Raw genomic sequence first — 17,989 nt, forward strand, 5'->3', positions numbered from 1 at the left:
ATGTCCTGGCAGATTCCCCACAAAGGCAAGACTGACCTTGTTAGTTTATATCAACTAAGACTCTTAAAGGATAAAGACCAGCACAATTGCTAAGGAAATATTGTATTTTAAAGTCTTACATAAATAAAATGTTAACAAAAGAGACTGATAGTCATACTTTAAAAGGGACCATGTATAGATTTTGAAGTTAAAAATTTGTTTGCAGTGGGATCTGATTTGGGGTGGGGTGGGGTGGAGTGGGGCAACAAGTTTCCCAAACAAACTGATCCTCTCAGATGCCATCTCAATCAGGTAACACTGTGGCACCTCATCCCTGCTGAGCTTTGACCTGAGCCCCAGGGGCCACAGAGCTTTGGCTAGTTCTCTCTTGTGGTATCATCTCCTTTCAGAAATGCTTCCAACAGGGGATGGAGAGATGGCTCAGAGGTTAAGGGCACTTGCTGCTTTTGCAGACAACCTGAGTTTGATTCCCAGCACCTACATAGTGGCTCACAACCATCTATAATTCCAGTTCCAGGGAAGCTGAAGCCCTCTCCTGACTTCTGTGGGTATCAGGGACTCATGTGGTGCACACTTATACATGCAGGCAAAATATTTATACACATAAAATAAATCTAAAATGACAGACATCAAAGCCTGAAAAGATAAAATTCTTTAAAACGTGCCCTGTTTTAAAGACAGGTCTCAGCTGGATTGTTTTACCATTTACCAGGGAAATCCTTACGAACATCATCAAGAGTGAACCACAGGGCTGAAGGAAAGGTTCAGTGTTAAGAGCGTGTACAGAGGACGAGAGCTCTGTCCTCAGCACCTTTGATGGGCAGCTCACAGCCCTTGCGACTCAAGCTCCGGGGGATCTTACTACTTTAACCTCTGTGGCCCCTCACTCCTGAGAACTGCCAACTCGCACACATGTTAATTTAAAAAAGTTAGGGCCAGGGGTAAAGCTCAGTGGTATAGAATGGCTTAGCATGGCTGAGTGTCCCGTTCTCCTCCCCTGTCCCCTCTCCCCCCACCCCAGACTAATTAACACAGCAAAGTCTTCAGTAGTTTCTTTGGTGAGAATCTCATTAAATAGAAAACCATAAAGCAGTTTTACCTTTGACTGGTCCTCATCCACAGAAGATTCTTCAGATGCATGGGGAGTATTACTCAAAGAGCTGCTTCTCTGGTCATCGGCTACCATTTCTGAAGGTGCCACTTCTACCACTGACAGGCGACAACCCTCACTCCTTCCTCCACCTAATTCTTCTATCCTTGAGTGAGAAAAAGACCGAGAACGAGTTTCCTGAGAAAGCTCTACAAATTTCTCTAGGGCACTAAAAAAATCAATACGATCTGTACTAAAATTGGAGATGGTAGCTTGGCAACTGGTTTGGGGGCTTGGTGACTCCAGGTCAGGTGACATGGGGAGGTCTTTAAGTCTCGATGTCAACTCTTCCATTGGCAGTAAGTGGACACTCATGTCTGCTTTCAGTGCATCTGTCTCCAAATCTTCCACTGCTAAGTCTGGGAACTTGTTGGCAATGTCTGGGGCCTGTCCAGGTTGGAGTAAGGCTTTAGATGCATGGCAGTTGTCAAGAGGGAATTTTGATTCACTGAGACAACACCCTGACGAGCATCCATTGATGTCATTTAAGTTTAATTCATCTTCAATCTGACCGGCATGAAGCTCTTGTGAAGAAAACCCCAAGCAGATGACTCTTTCTTTGGTGCGCAGTCCTTTCTGATTTGCATCTTGTGGGACCACATGTTCCACAAAGACGGGAGGCATAGCTGCAAGGTTCTCCACAGCCTTCACCTCAGCTATCTGGTCTGCTGATGTGGTCATCTCCTTCTTGTTGAGCTCCAGCCCAGGTTTACAGATGGGTTCATGGTGGTCTGAGAGGTCGCTATCTGAATGAGATCTCCAGAGTTTGTTATGCCGCTGTTTGCTGTGAACAACACAAACAGAAAACACAAACAGGTTTGTGAAGCAGTCAACATCCTTCCGGGAAACCACATCCAGAGAAACCTTATCTCCAGCAAATCCTTGCTCCTATTCATTGGACCAAGATAAAAACAAACAAGCAAGCAAACAACACTGCAAAAGATCAAAAGACGCACAACTTATAGGAGCAAAAACCAAAGCAAACAGCAATAGATGGCTGAGATCTGAGTTTTTTTGAGATGGGGTTCACTACAGAGTCCTGGCTGACTTGGAGGAACTCACTATATAGACAGCCTGCCTCACACTCAGAGATTTCTTTGCTTCTGCCTCCAGAGTGCTGAGATCTGATTTTTTTTTTCTGTAATCAGATTAATGGGAGCTGAAAATGTTGTTAACAACCACTACTGATAATCAAGTCCTCTCATAGTGTGGGTAAGTATGAACTGTCGATTTTAATCTTTTTAACTTAATTTACTAGTTGTGCTATACCATGGAGATAAGAAGACAACTTGGGATAGCTGGTTCTCTCACTCTATCACCTGAGTCTTAGGGATCAATCTCAAGTTGTCAGGCTTAGTGGCAAGCACCTTACCTGATGGGCCATCTCACTGGCCCTGTAGACTTTAAGAGATAAGTGTAGCAATAGCTCTCCAAATTTAATCCTTAAATAATCAGCTCTTCCTGTTAGAAGTTTTCTTGAGGGAATATTTTAAGAGTATGTGGATTTTTACACCCCCCCCCCCCACTGGGATTCAGTTCCAGTAACCTCATGGTGGCTCACAACCATCTTTAACTCCAGTTCCAGGAGATCTGATATCATCTTCTAGCCTCCAAAGGTACACGGGCACCAAACATACATTCAGGCAAAACATCATATACATAAAATAACTAAATCTACTCCCTTCAAGGCTCAGGGATCTATGTAGAAGAGGAGGCAGAAAGATTGTAAGAGCCAAAGGTAGGAGATGACTTGAAGAAACAATGTCTTCCAGACACAACAGGGCTGCCTTGTACAAACTCAGAGACTGTGACAGGACACACAGACCTGCCTAAGTTCAAACCAGATAAAACCTCTCAGCACAGAGGAAGGGACACAAAGTCCTACTGATAACCAAGAAGCTATTTGCATCAGATATTTGCTGGGGAAGGGACAATCAGTTTTCTCCACGAGGGTGACACTCGCTATATATCAACTATGTTCTAGAGCAGGCCTCAATATAACACGAGTGCTATGGTTTTGGGGTGCTTTTTGTTTTGTTATTTGTCTTACTGGTTTTTGTTTGTTTTGACCTATGTTCGCTCTTTCTTTCTTTCTTTCTTTCTTTCTTTCTTTCTTTCTTTCTTTCTTTCTTGAGAGGGAAAGAAAGGGAGGTGGGGGGAAGATTTGGGAGTTGGGGGAGGGGAAGGAATACAATCAAAATATATAGTGTTCAATTTTTTTTTAAAAATTAAAATATCTAAAATCTTTAAAAATGTTTAATAATTAAACCAGAAATAAAACAAAACAAGCCCCCAACCTAAACAACATATAAGTCACTCAAAGAGCAATACTTTTGGAGGTTTATTATTGGAATGAGAGCTTATATAGTGGCTCTTGTTGCTGGCGCAGATGTGGGGGTGGTGATCAAGATCCTTCTTACTGTTATGTGTGAGGATGACCACAGAGTCAGAAGGGGAGTCATCTCTCTAGAAGCTACCCTAGTATGGGTGCTAGGTACCAAATGTGGGTTGTTGAGCCTTCTCCCCAGCTCCAACATGATCAGTCTTTTTTGTGTGTGTTTGAAACAGGATCCATGTGGCCTTTGCTGACCTGGAGCTCACTATGTAGAATAGGCTGGCCTTGAATTCACAGAGCTCCACCTGCCTCTTCCTCCTGAGCGCTGGGATTAAAGGCATGTGCCACCATGTCTGGCTAAGGTGATCATTAAGTTAGAAAATAAAGAAGGCCTAGTAAATCTGGATTGAATGCGCCATTACAGAACGAAGATGATGAATATAAAGGACAAGCCTTTCCCAAAAGATCTTAGAACTTAGACAGCCGGGCGGTGGTGGCACACGCCTTTAATCCCAGCACTTGGGAGGCAGAGGCAGGTGGATTTCTGAGTTTGAGGCCAGCCTACACAGAGAAACCCTGTCTCAAAAAACAAAAAACAAAACAAAACAAAACAAAAAAAAAAAAAAAAAAAAAAAAAAAAAAAAAAAAGAACTTAGACAATACATGGGCCAAAGAGGGCTCTTTACCAACCCTGGAGATCACTACACAGTCATCCCTTTGGTTATTTCATGAAGCCCAGTCTGGGGGCTGGAGAGATGGCTCAGTGGTTAAGAGCACTGACTGCTCTTCCAGAGGTCCTGAGTTCAAATCCTAGCAACCACATGGTGGCTCACAACCATCTGTAATGAGATCTGATTCTGGTGTGTCTGGAGGCAGCGTACTTATATATAATAAATAAACCTTTAAAAAAATGAAGTGCATGGTGGGGATGATTCCCAAAGCCCCAGCCAAAATGTCTCAGCTGCTTGTATGGTTGGTCAGGATCACCTGCCCATGGATTAGATCCTAAATGTGGTGCTGGTTGGTCAGGATCACCTGCCCATGGATTAGATCCTAAATGTGGTGCTTGACAGTCCCCATGATTTAATAGCAGACAAAGAGTTACCTAACTTCTGGGTGGAGTGGGAAACTCAACCTCAAACAACTTGCCCTGGGCTTGGGGCCACACGTGGGTTCTGCTGAGTCATGTGCTTACACTGATATGACCCTGTCTCTTCCCAGCTCTCCACCTGCTCCCAGCTTCCTCTGCTGTCTGCTGCTTGGGTGGGGTACTCTGACTCAGGCCTTCATAGCAGAGGGTGCTTTCCCTCAAAGGGAACAGGTCAAATCTGTTTATAAAGACACACTATAATCAGTTAGCTGGGTGTACAGTGGAGCTTTACGCTTTTCAAGCTGCATGGCCTCCAGCCACCCCTAGGAGGAGACAACATAACACACACCGCACATCTCAAGTGAGAGGCAAGCTGAATGCTTTGGGTAAGTGGGGACTAAACTGTATTATTACCAACCAAGGCCAGTTTGCTTCCTATGGAAGTTTCTTTTCTTAACTCTGGAGGCCTTTGTTTCCAGGACTAAATACCACTATTTTCTAATTTTCACACTGTCACTTATTGTGGGGTTGGTCAAATGGGACTTCTCACTTAGCACTGTAAGCTAATTCTTGTGATGCATGTGACTGACGAGACAGCTCAGAGAGTAGCCGTTCTTAGCCATCTGATGGTATAAAACAGCAGCTCATTTTATTAGCCAACAAACAAATGACAAGTTTCCATAATCTCAAGAATTCCCTAAAGTATAGTTTTTTTTTAAAAAAAAATGCTTGCAAATTGCTTATCAGTCAGGGCTGGGGAGATAGCTCAGTGGTTAAGAATGATTGTTTTTGCAGGGGACTCAGGTTCAATTCTTAGCACCCACATGGTGGTTCACAACCATGTTCACTCCAGTTCCAGAGAATTAAATGCCCCCTTCTGATCTCCAAGGGTACCAAGCATGCATGTGGTGCACATAAACATATGCAAAACACTCGTACATAAACCAAATAAATCTAGTACATTAAAATATTATCAGCCAGGAGGCAATATGAGATGGAAGCTATGGGCCAGGCGGTGGTGGCGCACACCTTTAATCCCAGCACTTGGGAGGCAGAGGCAGGCGGATTTCTGAGTTTGAGGCCAGCCTGGTCTACAGAGTGAGTTCCAGGACAGCCAGGGCTACACAGAGAAACCCTGTCTTGAGAAAAGAGAGAGAGAGAGAGAGAGAGAGAAAGAGAGAGAGAGAGAGAGAGAGAGAGAGAGAGAGAGAGAGAAAGAGAGAGAGAGAGAGAGAGAGAGAGAGAGAGAAGCTATGCTAGTGAGTGTAAACAGTGAATGCTTCAGAGGAAGTAACTAACATCACAGCCTGCTGCTCAACAGGGACTTCTTGCTGTTCTTGGGAGTTGATGGTCATCAAAATTTTTTCATCGGGCCTTGGGAATACAATTGACACCTATTTATAAGAGAGTAAGTAAATACCATGTGTGTTCTTTTGTGATTGGGTTAACTCACTCAGGATGATATTTTCTAGTTCCATCCATTTACCTAAGAATTTTTCAAATTCATTGTTTTTAATAGCTGAGTAATACTCCATTGTGTAAATGTACCACATTTTTTTTTGTATCCATTCCTCTGTGCAAGGACATCTGGGTTCTTTCCAGCTTCTGGCTATTAGAAATAAGGCTGCTATGAACATAGTGGAGCATATGTCCTTGTTATATGTTAGAGCATCTTCTGGGTATATGCCCAGAAGTGGTATACCTGGGTCCTCCAATTTTCTGAGGAACTGCCAGACTGATTTCCAGAGTGGTTGTACCAGCTTGCAATCCCACCAACAATGGAGGAGTGTTCCTCTTTCTCCACATCCTCGCCAGCATCTACTATCACCTGAGTTTTTGATCTTAGCCATTCTGACTGGTGTGAGGTGGTATCTCAGGGTTGTTTTGATTTGCATTTCCCTGATGACTAAGGATGTTGAACATTTCTTTAGGTGCTTCTCGGCCATTCAAGTTTCCTCAGTTGAGAATTCTTTGTTTAGCTCTGTACCCCATTTTTTTAAATAGGGTTATTTGATTGTCTGGAGTCTAATTTCTTGAGTTCTTTGTATATCTTGGATATTAGACCTTTATTGGATGTAGGATTGGTAAAGATCTTTTCCCAATCTGTTGGTTGCCGTTTTGTCTTATTGACAATGTCCTTTGCCTTACACATGGTATTTACTCACTGATAAGTGGATGTTAGCCCAAAAGCTTGGAATAGCGAAGACTCAATTCACAGACCACATGAAGCTCATGAAGAAGGAAGAACAAGTGGGGATGCCTCAGTCCTACTTAGAAGGAGTAACAAAAATACTCAAGGGAGCAAATATGGAAACAAAATGTGGGACAAAAACTGAAGGAGGAGCCACCTGGAGACCATTCCACCTGAGTATCCATCCCATGTACAGTCACCTAAGCTAGACACTGATGTGGATGGCTGGAAGTGCATGATGACAAGAACCTGATACAGCTGTCTCCTTAGAGGTCTGCCAGAGACTGACACATTCAAAGGCAGATGCTCACAGCTAACCACTGATCTGATCAAGGGTTTCCCAATGAAGAAGTTAGAGAGAAGACTAAAGGAGCAGAAAGGGTTTGTGACCCCATGAGGAGAGCAACAATACCAACCAATCAGAGCTCCCCAGGGTCTAAACAACCAGCCTGGGAACACATAGGGAGAAACCCATGACTCCAGCTGTATATGTAGGGGAGGATGGCCTTGTTGGGCATAGGTGTGAGAGGAGATTCTTGGTCTCATGAAGGATGAATACCGAGTGTGGGGGGAATGTGAGGGTGGGGAGGTGGGAGTGGGAGGTAGGTGGGGGACACATTCTCATAGAAGCATGAGGAGTGGGGATGGGATAGGAGATTCCTGGGTGGCAGGGGGAAGTGGGGTAAGGAGATAAAATCTAAAATGTAAATATAATACCCAATAAAAAATATAAATATTTTAAGTAAAATAGGAAGAAAACAAAACAAAACAAAGGAGAGTAAGTGAAAGAAAAATCCACAGATTGGCCTGAAGCAGAGTGGTAGCAGCTCTAATACAGTCCAGTTATCGCCATCACTGCTAAAGCAATGCACCTTCACATGCTCCCTGCTGACCGGCTCCATCCTCCCTCCTGAGCTCCGTCTGTCCCTTCCTCTTCCTTAAAATGTTAATGCAGGTAGTTTTAAAAATTAATTAATTAATTATTTTAAGTTTCAATATTACTACATAGCTATCATGAAACTCACTATGAAGACCAAGCTGGCCTTGAACTTACAGAGATCTGCCTGCCTTTCTCTGCTGAGATTAGGGGCATGCCCACCACACCCAACTGTAAAACATTATTTTAACTAAAATGTTTTCAAGCTCCAACACTGTATGTAAATATATTTTCATAAAGTGAAATAAATGTATCACAATTAGTTTGTCCATATGGTTGACAAATAGTCTTGGCTACTATAAACATTGCCAAGGACATTCTTGTGGCTGCTAAGACTTCAGTCTCTCAGAGGTATCATGCAATAGAATGTAATATATGGGTCATGGGGCATGTGTGCATCACTGGTTTGCTGGTAACATTAGACTGCTTTTCGGTGAGGCTCTGTCTGGTGTATTCTAATGCTCTGACACTGATAGGATGTGGCATACAACATTAGATCATATCTATTATTTTAAACTGGTAATTTCTAATCCAGCTGACCCCCAACTCCCATTCTAGGCAGGCAAGTAAATAAACAAGCTGCCAAAAAGGAACTTCAGAGTTGGCCTGTGGCCTAGATGATGCAACCACGCCTCAGATCTTCCCTCCCTTGAGTGGCCTCTGACCTGAATTTGGAATCATGTAAACACAGGCACACATATGACTGGGCTACTCTGGGTAACAGTTTAGGTTTCTTATTTATTAGATGAGCAGAAAAGAAATGTAATTGATAAGATATTTAAGATATTCCATTCTCTTCCTTCTGCTTTCTTGCTACATGTTAGGTAATAAAAATCAACTCAGAAGAAAATATTGCTACAAGTTCAGGGCCAGGAAAACGAGACTGGCTGTGGTCACCTTCTGGGGTACTAGGGAAAGCAATGGGCATTTCTGTGAGTTGTGCACGGTCCAGGATGTTTTCAATTATTTAGCCAGAAAGCTATTTTTAAAAATCCTTTTGAGCCACAACTAGCTTGGCTGTCATGGGACCAGAAATCCATGTCCTTTCACGTCAAGCTCCTTGCTGCTGGCTGACAGCTCTGTCTTTAACTAGACTGCTCTCCATCAGAAAAGTAGGATAAGAAGAAAGCTCTGCTGCCCCTGGCCCTCATAACCACAGTGGACATGTCTGAGGATATGACACGCAAATTCTAGCTGTCACTTGGTTTTCCTCCTGCCCCCTTAACACTGGAACCTAATACCACAGACACACGGTTCAGCTTGCAAATGGTCTGCGTGAAACCCGAACCTGTCTGATAGAGCAGGAATCTGGCAGATACTTGTGGTAGCAGAAAGAGCTTCATAACTCACTTTTTCTGCTACCACCCTACAACTATAAAACCAGAAAAGAATATGGCATGAAAAATACCAATACTTTAATTATACCAACCTTTTTAGGTCTTCAAGTGGAAGTGTAAACCAGCCTTTTCTAAGTTACCAATGATATTTTAAGAGATATAAGAAGTTCTTTGCATTTCCAAGGGTTGACGTGTAGCTGGTGCCCTTGTGCTCTCACTAAGACTGTAATCAATTCAGATGTTACTATAGAAATGGGTTACTGAGGTCACTGCACCAAGAAGCTCCCTCCAACAGACAGCTGGCACAACCAGCTAAGTACCCAGTGCTGCTCTGTGTGACTATAGTTAGAGGATGCTGGGATCACAACTCTTTGAGAGCCACTATGTATTTCCTGTGATATGAAAACAAGATCCAGAAAAAAATACTATTAAGGAACAAGTAAACTTTGGAGGTTGTCTGTCTAACTGCCTTTCGTGGAGCTTCTCTCTTCTCTGTAGAACAGCACACACAGGTGACACCAGTGAAATGAAGGGACAGTGAGGCTTAGTTGAATTTGGTTCTAGAACATTCTTTTTTTTTTTTTTTTTTTTTGTTTTTTCGAGACAGGGTTTCTCTGTGTAGTCCTGGCTGTCCTGGCACTGACTCTGTAGACCAGGCTGGCCTCGAACTCAGAAATCCGCCTGCCTCTGTCTCCCAAGTGCTGGGATTAAAAGGCGTGCGCCACCACGCCCGGAGAGAACATTCTTTATGAGCATCCCTGGTAGCTAACAGTGGCCTAAATGATATCCCTAAGCTGAACATCACATTATAAGAAATTCCAGAACATTTTCCACGACATTTTCTGGGGAGTTACTATGCTTGTGATGGTTGGAGGCAGGTTGATGTCAATGGAGAAGGAATAAAGAACATATATGAATATATGCTTTTTTTTGGTAATCATGGAGAAAAAGAAATGATGAGAAACAACCCTTAACACATAGTGGTATATATATATATATATATATATATATATATATATATATATATAAAACAACTTAAAACACTTGGGAGATGAGGCAGGAGGATTAGCTTGGGGTATGATAGCCTGTCTTTAAAAAAACAAAATGTGCTGGGCAGTGGTGGCACACACCTTTAATCCCAGCACTTGGGAGGCAGAGGCAGGTGGATTTCTGAGTTCCAGGCCAGCCTGGTCTACAGAGTGAGTTCCAGGACAGCCAGGGCTATACAGAGAAACCCTGTCTCGAAAAACCAAAACCAAACCAAACCAAACAAAAAACAAAAACAAAAAACCAACCCCCCCAAATGTGTTATTTTATGAAACAAAACAAAAATAATAAACATAGATTGATCTACCATCTATCTATCTATCTATCTATCTATCTATCTATCTATCTATCTATCAATCAACAGGGTCTCTGTATGCCCTTGCTATCCTGAAGTTTGATATGTATACTAGGCTGGCCTTGAACCTACAGGGAACTGCATGCCTGCACCGCCTCTCTCAACTTCATATTGATGTTTTACTTTTACAGATGGTGGTCAGATGGGGACTAGAAACACCAGCAACACTAGTAACTTCTGAAGGTTGCAGCAAACCAGTGAACCAGGAACAGAAACCAGATCTAATGATGCAAATTCTGTGTTTTTTCCTGTCTGGAGTTTGCCCTCCCTTTATGAATCAGGCTCAGGAAGTCGGGATGGAAGAGAAAAAGAAAGGAAAAGGAAAGAGGAAGTGTGATTTTCTGGTTTATGCTGCCCTTCATATCCTCATTTAAGATTTTTTTCCCTGAAATTCTTTTAACATCTAAGAAAAACCACATATTGGGCGGAGGGATACTGTGGAAGGGGAAACAACCCAACAGCTTGCAGTAGCCTGGGATTCCAGAATAAATACTGAAGTTGGCAGGACAGACAGTGTCCTTCCTCTCAGTAGGTCACATGAGGACATTGCCTAACATCCATTATGTGTGCCGTGTGTGTGTGTGTGTGTGTGTGTGTCTGGGAACATGTAATATTTATGTTCTCCTCAAAAGCTTAGGTACCTTTTCCTTGTGCCAAAAAGAGCCTCCGTGTCCTATCCTCTGATTTAATGTGAAAGTGTCATCAAAGTTGGTGCTAGAGACCTAGAACTTCTTTGAAACAGAGGACAATTGCGTATTTTCCCAGCTTCTCAAGACAGAGGCTCAGATGAAATCATTCCAAATGCTGAGTAAATGGGAGGGGTTGTTAGTGGAAACCATACTATGTTGTGGTCACATTTTCACAATTCTTCGGGGCTGGAGGGTGGCCCCTCTGTGTGGATAGGCTGGAAGGCTATTTAACATTTTGTTCTGTGGAAACATAGCCCAGATTTGAGAGTCAAGATCAAGTCATGAGACTTGCTGGAGTCAAACCCTGGCATCAGCTGCAACTGCTTTTAGACAGCTGTGCCCTAAAAACACAGCCTAGAACTGCTCACAGGGAAACAAACTAAATCTATGAAGCCAGAGTATTTTAGCATGTGACAGTTCAAGAAACTGATTCTCAAGTCATTTACCATATAATTCGAGAGTAGCTGAAGGTGATTTAACTCCCAAAGGTAATAGGATGAGAGGCATAGAAAACCACGCATGACCCACCTGGCCAGCAAGATCCCTTGGTATTCTTCCAGTTGTCTCATGAAGCTGGGGTTAGGCTTGGTTACTGTTCGTCTTTCCTTCACATAGTCATAGGCTCGATCCAGATTCCATCCATACTCCTTCATTGCATAGGCAATCACAGTGGAGGCTGAGCGACTCACCCCCATTTTGCAGTGCACAAGACATTTAGATCCATGTTTCCTAGTTGGGAGAGTGAGGTGAAAAAACCAGGACGTTGACAATAGTACGGTGTAAGAGCTGGGTCTCAGGCTCCTGTACCGCCCTTCCATTTTTTTTTTTTGTATGCAATGTTCTCATCTTATTATAACCATGTGCCTCTATGATCAAATATGAGGATACAGTAGGCAGCTTTAACTGTACTTTTGACTGTTTGTCTGTTTTTAACTGTTTGTCTTAGTAGCCCTGGCTGTCCTGGAATGAACAAACCCTGTAGACCAGACTGGCTTCTGCTTTTGCCTCCCCAGTGCTGGGATTAAAGGTGTGTGCCACCACTGCTGAACTCTCTTTTTCACTTTTAATACTAAGCCTCTTAATCCACTCAGTAAAGATTTACCAAGCATTTACCATATATAAGCTAAGGTACAAAGTGTTAGACACAAACTTAAGTAACACACAGCTTCTATACTAAAGGGTAGGGTTGAGTTAGAGAAACCAAAAATCAAAATTCAATGTTGTGTGCACTGAATGCCACAGCATGGAGATGAGAATTTTGCATTTGGAGCTGGAGCTCATTTCCCTCTACAGTCTTCTGGCTGGCATCCTCCTGAGTTACAGGTGTGGTAATGACTCATCTGATTTGTTCTAAGAGAGTTATTTCTAGTTAAGTTCCCAGGAAGGGCTCTGTCCCTGGAGGAATGCATAGACTAAGCTGATGTTTCTTCTCTAGTCTAGAGATACTTTCCACACACTATCACAACCCCAGGGAGCTGGAGGGAAGCATGTGACATATCACATGTCATTCTCAGTGTTCAGGTGGAATGAACGAGAGCCTGCCTGTTTGTTTTTTGAATGCTCTGAAGTGAACTCAGGGCTCCACACATACTCTAAGAATGTGCTCTATCACTGAGCTATGCCCCAGTCCCTGTGGGCTTTTAATACAGGGAAGGAAGAGAAAACGATGTTACCGCAAAACAAAACAAAATACCTCAGTCTTAACCGGTCAAAGTTAGTCATCTTGGATATGAATGTTATTCAGTTATGTTCTAATTCTAATAATGTAGTGTTCCAGCACAAACTAAGTCTTCAAGGGTCAGTTAAATGCATAGATATACTTACGGATCTGCTGATCACACCTTCCAGCTGTTGAAGAGGGAATATTTTAAAAACTGGAGAAAAAAAACTGTTACTATTATGGCTACTGCTCATGGACTCTAGAACCCTTTTAAGTAACTGTTCCAATAAATCAAAACACGGACATGTGAGCAAAAGCCGAGAGGCTGTTCATTTGGTCACTGGCTATACTGTTGGTTGACAAGCCTTCTTCCAGAAGCTTGTAATCTTTGCTTTTCTGCAGTCATGAGCTACATGAATGACTGAGGAATTATCAGTGCAAATGAGCCTGAGGTGACTTTCCCAAACAAGTGAGCAGATAAGCTACAAGAATGCAAAGTATGGAATGAACTAATTTTTCTGAATTTTAAAAACTGTAGTGTTATTTGTGTATGTGTGGGTAGGTGGGCATCTGAGTATGGTGGTGCATACTGGAGCTCACAGGATGACTCAGAGGAGTCAGTCCTCTCAACTTCTACCACGTGGGTTCTGGGGATTAAACTTTGCCTTGGCAGAAAGCCATCTTGCCAGTCCTTAGATAGAGTTTTTATTAGACTATAGTTAGGAAGCCAATGTACAGTGATTCAGATAAAAGTTTAGAGGTGTGCTCTATGCTTTCCAAATGAGTTCTAAAAACATAAAACTTTATGCCTTTGCCTATAGGTATGGAAAGTGCTTCAACTTAGACACGCCTAAGTAAACTAAAATTTATTCCCTATGAAGGCACCTTTTCCAAATATTCTCTCTCTCTCTCTCTCTCTCTCTCTCTCTCTCTCTCTCTCTCTCTCTCTCTCTCTTTCTTTTTTTTTTTTCCCGAGACAGGGTTTCTCCGTGTAGCCCTGGCTGTCCTGGAACTTGCTATGTAGACCAGGTTGGCCTTGAAATCAAAGGTCCACCTGCCTCTGCCTCCTCAGTGCTGAGATTGAAGGTGTGAACTTCTTTGACATTTTTCAACTGGGCTTTTTAAGTGCTCAGCTTCTAAGTTGTTTAAGAAGGATCTCAGTTGGTTTTCACTTATCTCACACATTTCAATTTCACCCCTTAGTCCCTGCATAGACTTGTCTAGATTAAGCTTGCATTATAACATTCGGAGTAGGGCTCTGTAGAAGAGATATGTAAGGAGCACTCCTTCTCAGACTCTGACCTGAACCTTGCTCGTGAGCAGCTGCCTCCATTTGCGATCTTGATGCTTATGATGGTTATTTTGGTTGACAACTGGACTACATCTGGAATGATCTAAAACCCCAAAATGGCTGGGCACACCTGTGAAGGATTTCTGCTTAACTAAATCATCTGAAGTGGGAAGATACACTTCTAATTATCTTTGAGATGGAAAGACTCACCACCCTCTGCTGCCAGCCACTGCATTCTTCAGAATTCCAGTGTAGACTGAAGACCAGTTGCAGTATCCAGCCTCGTGGATTGAACAACTACTGGATTCTTGAACTTTTTGTTTATGTGCAGCCACTGTCAGGTTAGCTCAACTGCAGCCTGTAAGTTAATTCATTCTCTCTCTCTCTCTCTCTCTCTCTCTCTCTCTCTCTCTCTCTCTCTCTCTCTCTCCACCCGTATGTATATATGTATATACCTATGTATACATGTTCTATAAGTTCTGTAACCCTAATATAGATTTTGGTGCCAAAAGTGGTTCTAGAGCAACAGAAGTATGAGGATGATTCTTAAACATCTGAAATAGGCTTTCCCAATTTGCCAGCACCTACAGTTATCAAAGCATTTCCTGTTACTGAAGCCTCTCCTGGGACTTTGCAGAGTACAGAAGCCCATGGTGGTAACTATTTTACAAAATTAAAGAGACAAACACATTCAATTATCCGGATTCAGTGTTTATGAGCAGCAATAGATTTGGTGCCTGTCCTGTCTATCAAGATTGTTAAGGGAAGTGTACACTAATTTTGGAAGAAAGTTAAGAGCAGATGTTTCTCATTTACTAAAGATGGTTTGAGTGCTTTCCCTTCTGAAGAGGGCTGGGGCCAAGGAGCTCACTTATTCTTTCCAGTGAAAGGATGAATAAAATTGGAAAGGAAGTCCTCAGAGCTTTAAGTGTCAATTAATTTGAAGATGACCTCAATGAAAGGCAAGAGAAAAATTTCATCATTTATAGTATCTACAATAAAGACAACAACTGGAAAGATTCTCAAAGCTCACTGTTTGAATGCCTTGTATTCAGAAGAAAAGTCTGGTATTTCACCTGTTCACAATAATGTTTGCTACAAAACTTACAAATATCCCCAGCAGCATTTAAAGAATTTAATTCAGAACCAGGCATGGTGGATAGTGCACCTTTAATCTCAGCACTAAGTAGGCAGAAGCAGGCAGATTCCTGTGAGTTCAAGGCCAGCCTGGTCTACGTAGGGTTCCAGGCTATTTAGGATTACACAGTGAGACTTTGTCTCAATCCCTCTACCCCCATCTTCCTTTTCTCTCATATTTATTTATTTATTTATTTATTTATTTATTTATTAGCTGCAGGATTATAATTCCATTTTCTTTAATTTTCTGCTTAGTGGAAATTGAAGCTATATGAAGTTATCTTTTTTTTTTTTTTTGAGACAGTTTTAGTTTGAGACAGAGACAGTTTCCTAGTTGTCCTGGAACTCAGATATCCGCCTGCCTCTGCCTTTCATTACTGGGATTAAAAGATGTGCACCACCACTGTCAGGCCATATATGAGGTTGTTCTGTTCTGTTCTATTTGTTTGCTTAAAAGGAAAATATTAAGTCACTACTCTTTTGTCCAGGACCCCATCCTTTTCTTTAGGTACCATCAGTAAACTGTCACAGTCTCACCCCAACCTTAGCTACACTGTGGAGAGGAATCAGACAGAACCTGTGTGGGGACAACACTCACTTTGCTTTAGAGATGAATTTGTAAGTGTCATTCCAGTAAGCCAGGAGATCTGTTGCCTCTTCATCATATACTCGAATGTTATGATATTCAAAGACTCCAGGGAAGAAGTTATCTATCTCTCGGGTGACGTTCAAGATATACCGCACCCTGTGAAAAAAAAAAAAAAGGAAGGCATGATTCTCAGGTTAAAACTAATTTCCAGCCCTGTATCTGCCATGTTCAATACCTAAATTCCATCTTCAGCTTATGTATGGTTATACAATCTCATCTTTGACAGTATTTTGGAAACATCTGTAATATCTATTTACAACAATCAAGCTGATACCCACAATCTAACAATTTATGTTGCTAAAATTACCAATAATAAACTTTTATTTGGAAGTTGTTTGTATAAAACAAGGCTACTGATATACTCCAAAAAAACAGAGAAAAGAAAAAAATTATTTTCCTGAATGCCAGACAGTTGGGCAAGAAGCTGTGGAGACCATGAAGAGCCGGGCCTGGAAGTCTCCAAGTCTATCTGTCCATGGAGAGCTGGGCCTGGAACTCTCCAAGTCTTATCTGTCCATGGAGAGCTGGTCCTGGAAGTCTCCAAGTCTATCTGTCCACGGAGAGCTGGGTCTGGAAGTCTCCAAGTCTATCTGGGTGCATTCCTGCTCAGAGTGCTTATCAACTAGGATGCTGGCAAAGAAGGGTTTCTCTATTAAAAACTTCTCCATCACCTCTCTTCCCACACCACCTTAATTAATGCTTAGGTTTAATTTACCAAAAGTTCTTTTTCCTTCAATGTTATATAGACTTTAAATATCACTAGAGTTTACTGTAGCAACATAGGCTCAGTTCTTTCTACAAAACTCTTTTCTTCAAATAACCAAATGTGGGGTTCCATAAACTCAGTTTCAGAAGGAGGAGGAGGAAGATGAAGAAGAGGAGGAGAAAAAAAGAGGAAGAGGAAGAAGAGGAGGATGAAGAGGAGGAAGAGGAAGAAAACTACAAGAAGGATATAATCACTCTGTGGTCAAGGCCGTATAGGCTCAACATTTCTGAGACATGAATTGAATTTGCTTCAACGCAGCACCAAAGCCTATTAATAGAAATGATTTTATTTTTTTAATTTAAAAAATGAAGCACACAGTAGGAATGTAAAATGGTGCAGCTGCTGTGGGAAATAGCTCAGCAATTCCTGAGAGGGCCAAACAGATTAGCACACAAGCATCACTCTCACACCACAGCGTGCATACAGGGCTCACTGCAACAGCACTCACAATAGTCAAAAGCTGGCCATCAGATGATGACATTAGTGGCTTCTAGAGACAGGGAAGAAGGAAAATATGACAGAGGCAGAATGCATAGTCTCTTTCTTGTTTTAAAAAGTTCTTAATTAGCTATTTTGTATAACTCAGAAACTAAACCCCATAGAACTGTATACTTTAATTGTATTAACTATATTGCCCTATGCATTACCTTCACAATAAAATGATTAAAAGTAAAAGCAAGCACACTCACTTTATTTTTATTTATTAATTTTTTCTAGACAAGGTCTCTCTATGTGGCTCTAGCTTCCTTGGAATTCTAAGTAGACCAGCTTGGCTGAAAACTCAGATCCATTTACCTTTTCCTCCTGAGTGCTGAGATTAAAGGTATAAGCCTAGCCTGGCAGTGGTGGTGCACGCCTTTAATCCTAGCACTTGGGAGGCAGAGGCAGGCAGATTTCTGAGTTCGAGGCCAGCCTGGTCTACAGAGTGAGTTCCAGGACAGCCAGGGCTACACAGAGAAACTCTGTCTTGAAAAAACAAACAAACAAACAAACAAACAAACAAACGGTGTAAGCCACCATGCCTGGCTTGCTGATTTTATTTAAGATAAAAATGAGGGGCTGGAGAGATGGCTCAGAGGTTTAGACTGCTTGCTGCTCTGGCCTACTCCTGACTCTCACAAACAAAATCAATAATAACAACAACAAAACCCCTAAACCTAATCAGTTTCCTACTCCCAATCCTATACTTCAGTCATGGATTATGGCATCATCTCTATAGAGACAGGACAAGCTTCCTAGTTCTTTTTATTTCAGAGCTAAATAATGCCCACTACTGTATGGTACTGTAGCTCCTTGAAACTTCTTTGCTGTATCAGCCATTATGTGACTTTATGTGGAATAAAACTTGGAGTTAG

At 42.0% G+C, this 17,989-nt stretch overlaps 1 protein-coding gene across 5 annotated transcripts in view; it reads right to left on the reverse strand.

Moving 5' to 3' along the window:
• The window catches only part of Ssh2 (slingshot protein phosphatase 2), a 258,061-nt gene that overhangs the window by 8,340 nt on the left and 231,732 nt on the right, over positions 1–17,989 (reverse strand). For all 5 annotated transcript variants that reach the window (XM_034505802.2, XM_076936264.1, XM_076936265.1 and 2 more), the window contains 3 exons: positions 15,818–15,964; positions 11,660–11,860; positions 1,100–1,934 (listed from right to left, as the gene is read on the reverse strand). In XM_034505802.2, the coding sequence (XP_034361693.1) occupies positions 1,100–1,934; positions 11,660–11,860; positions 15,818–15,964 (1,183 nt within the window). The remainder of the gene's footprint in view (positions 1–1,099; positions 1,935–11,659; positions 11,861–15,817; positions 15,965–17,989) is intronic.

The sequence above is a fragment of the Arvicanthis niloticus genome, chromosome 6, assembly GCF_011762505.2.
Source record: "Arvicanthis niloticus isolate mArvNil1 chromosome 6, mArvNil1.pat.X, whole genome shotgun sequence".
Taxonomy (NCBI): domain Eukaryota; kingdom Metazoa; phylum Chordata; class Mammalia; order Rodentia; family Muridae; genus Arvicanthis; species Arvicanthis niloticus.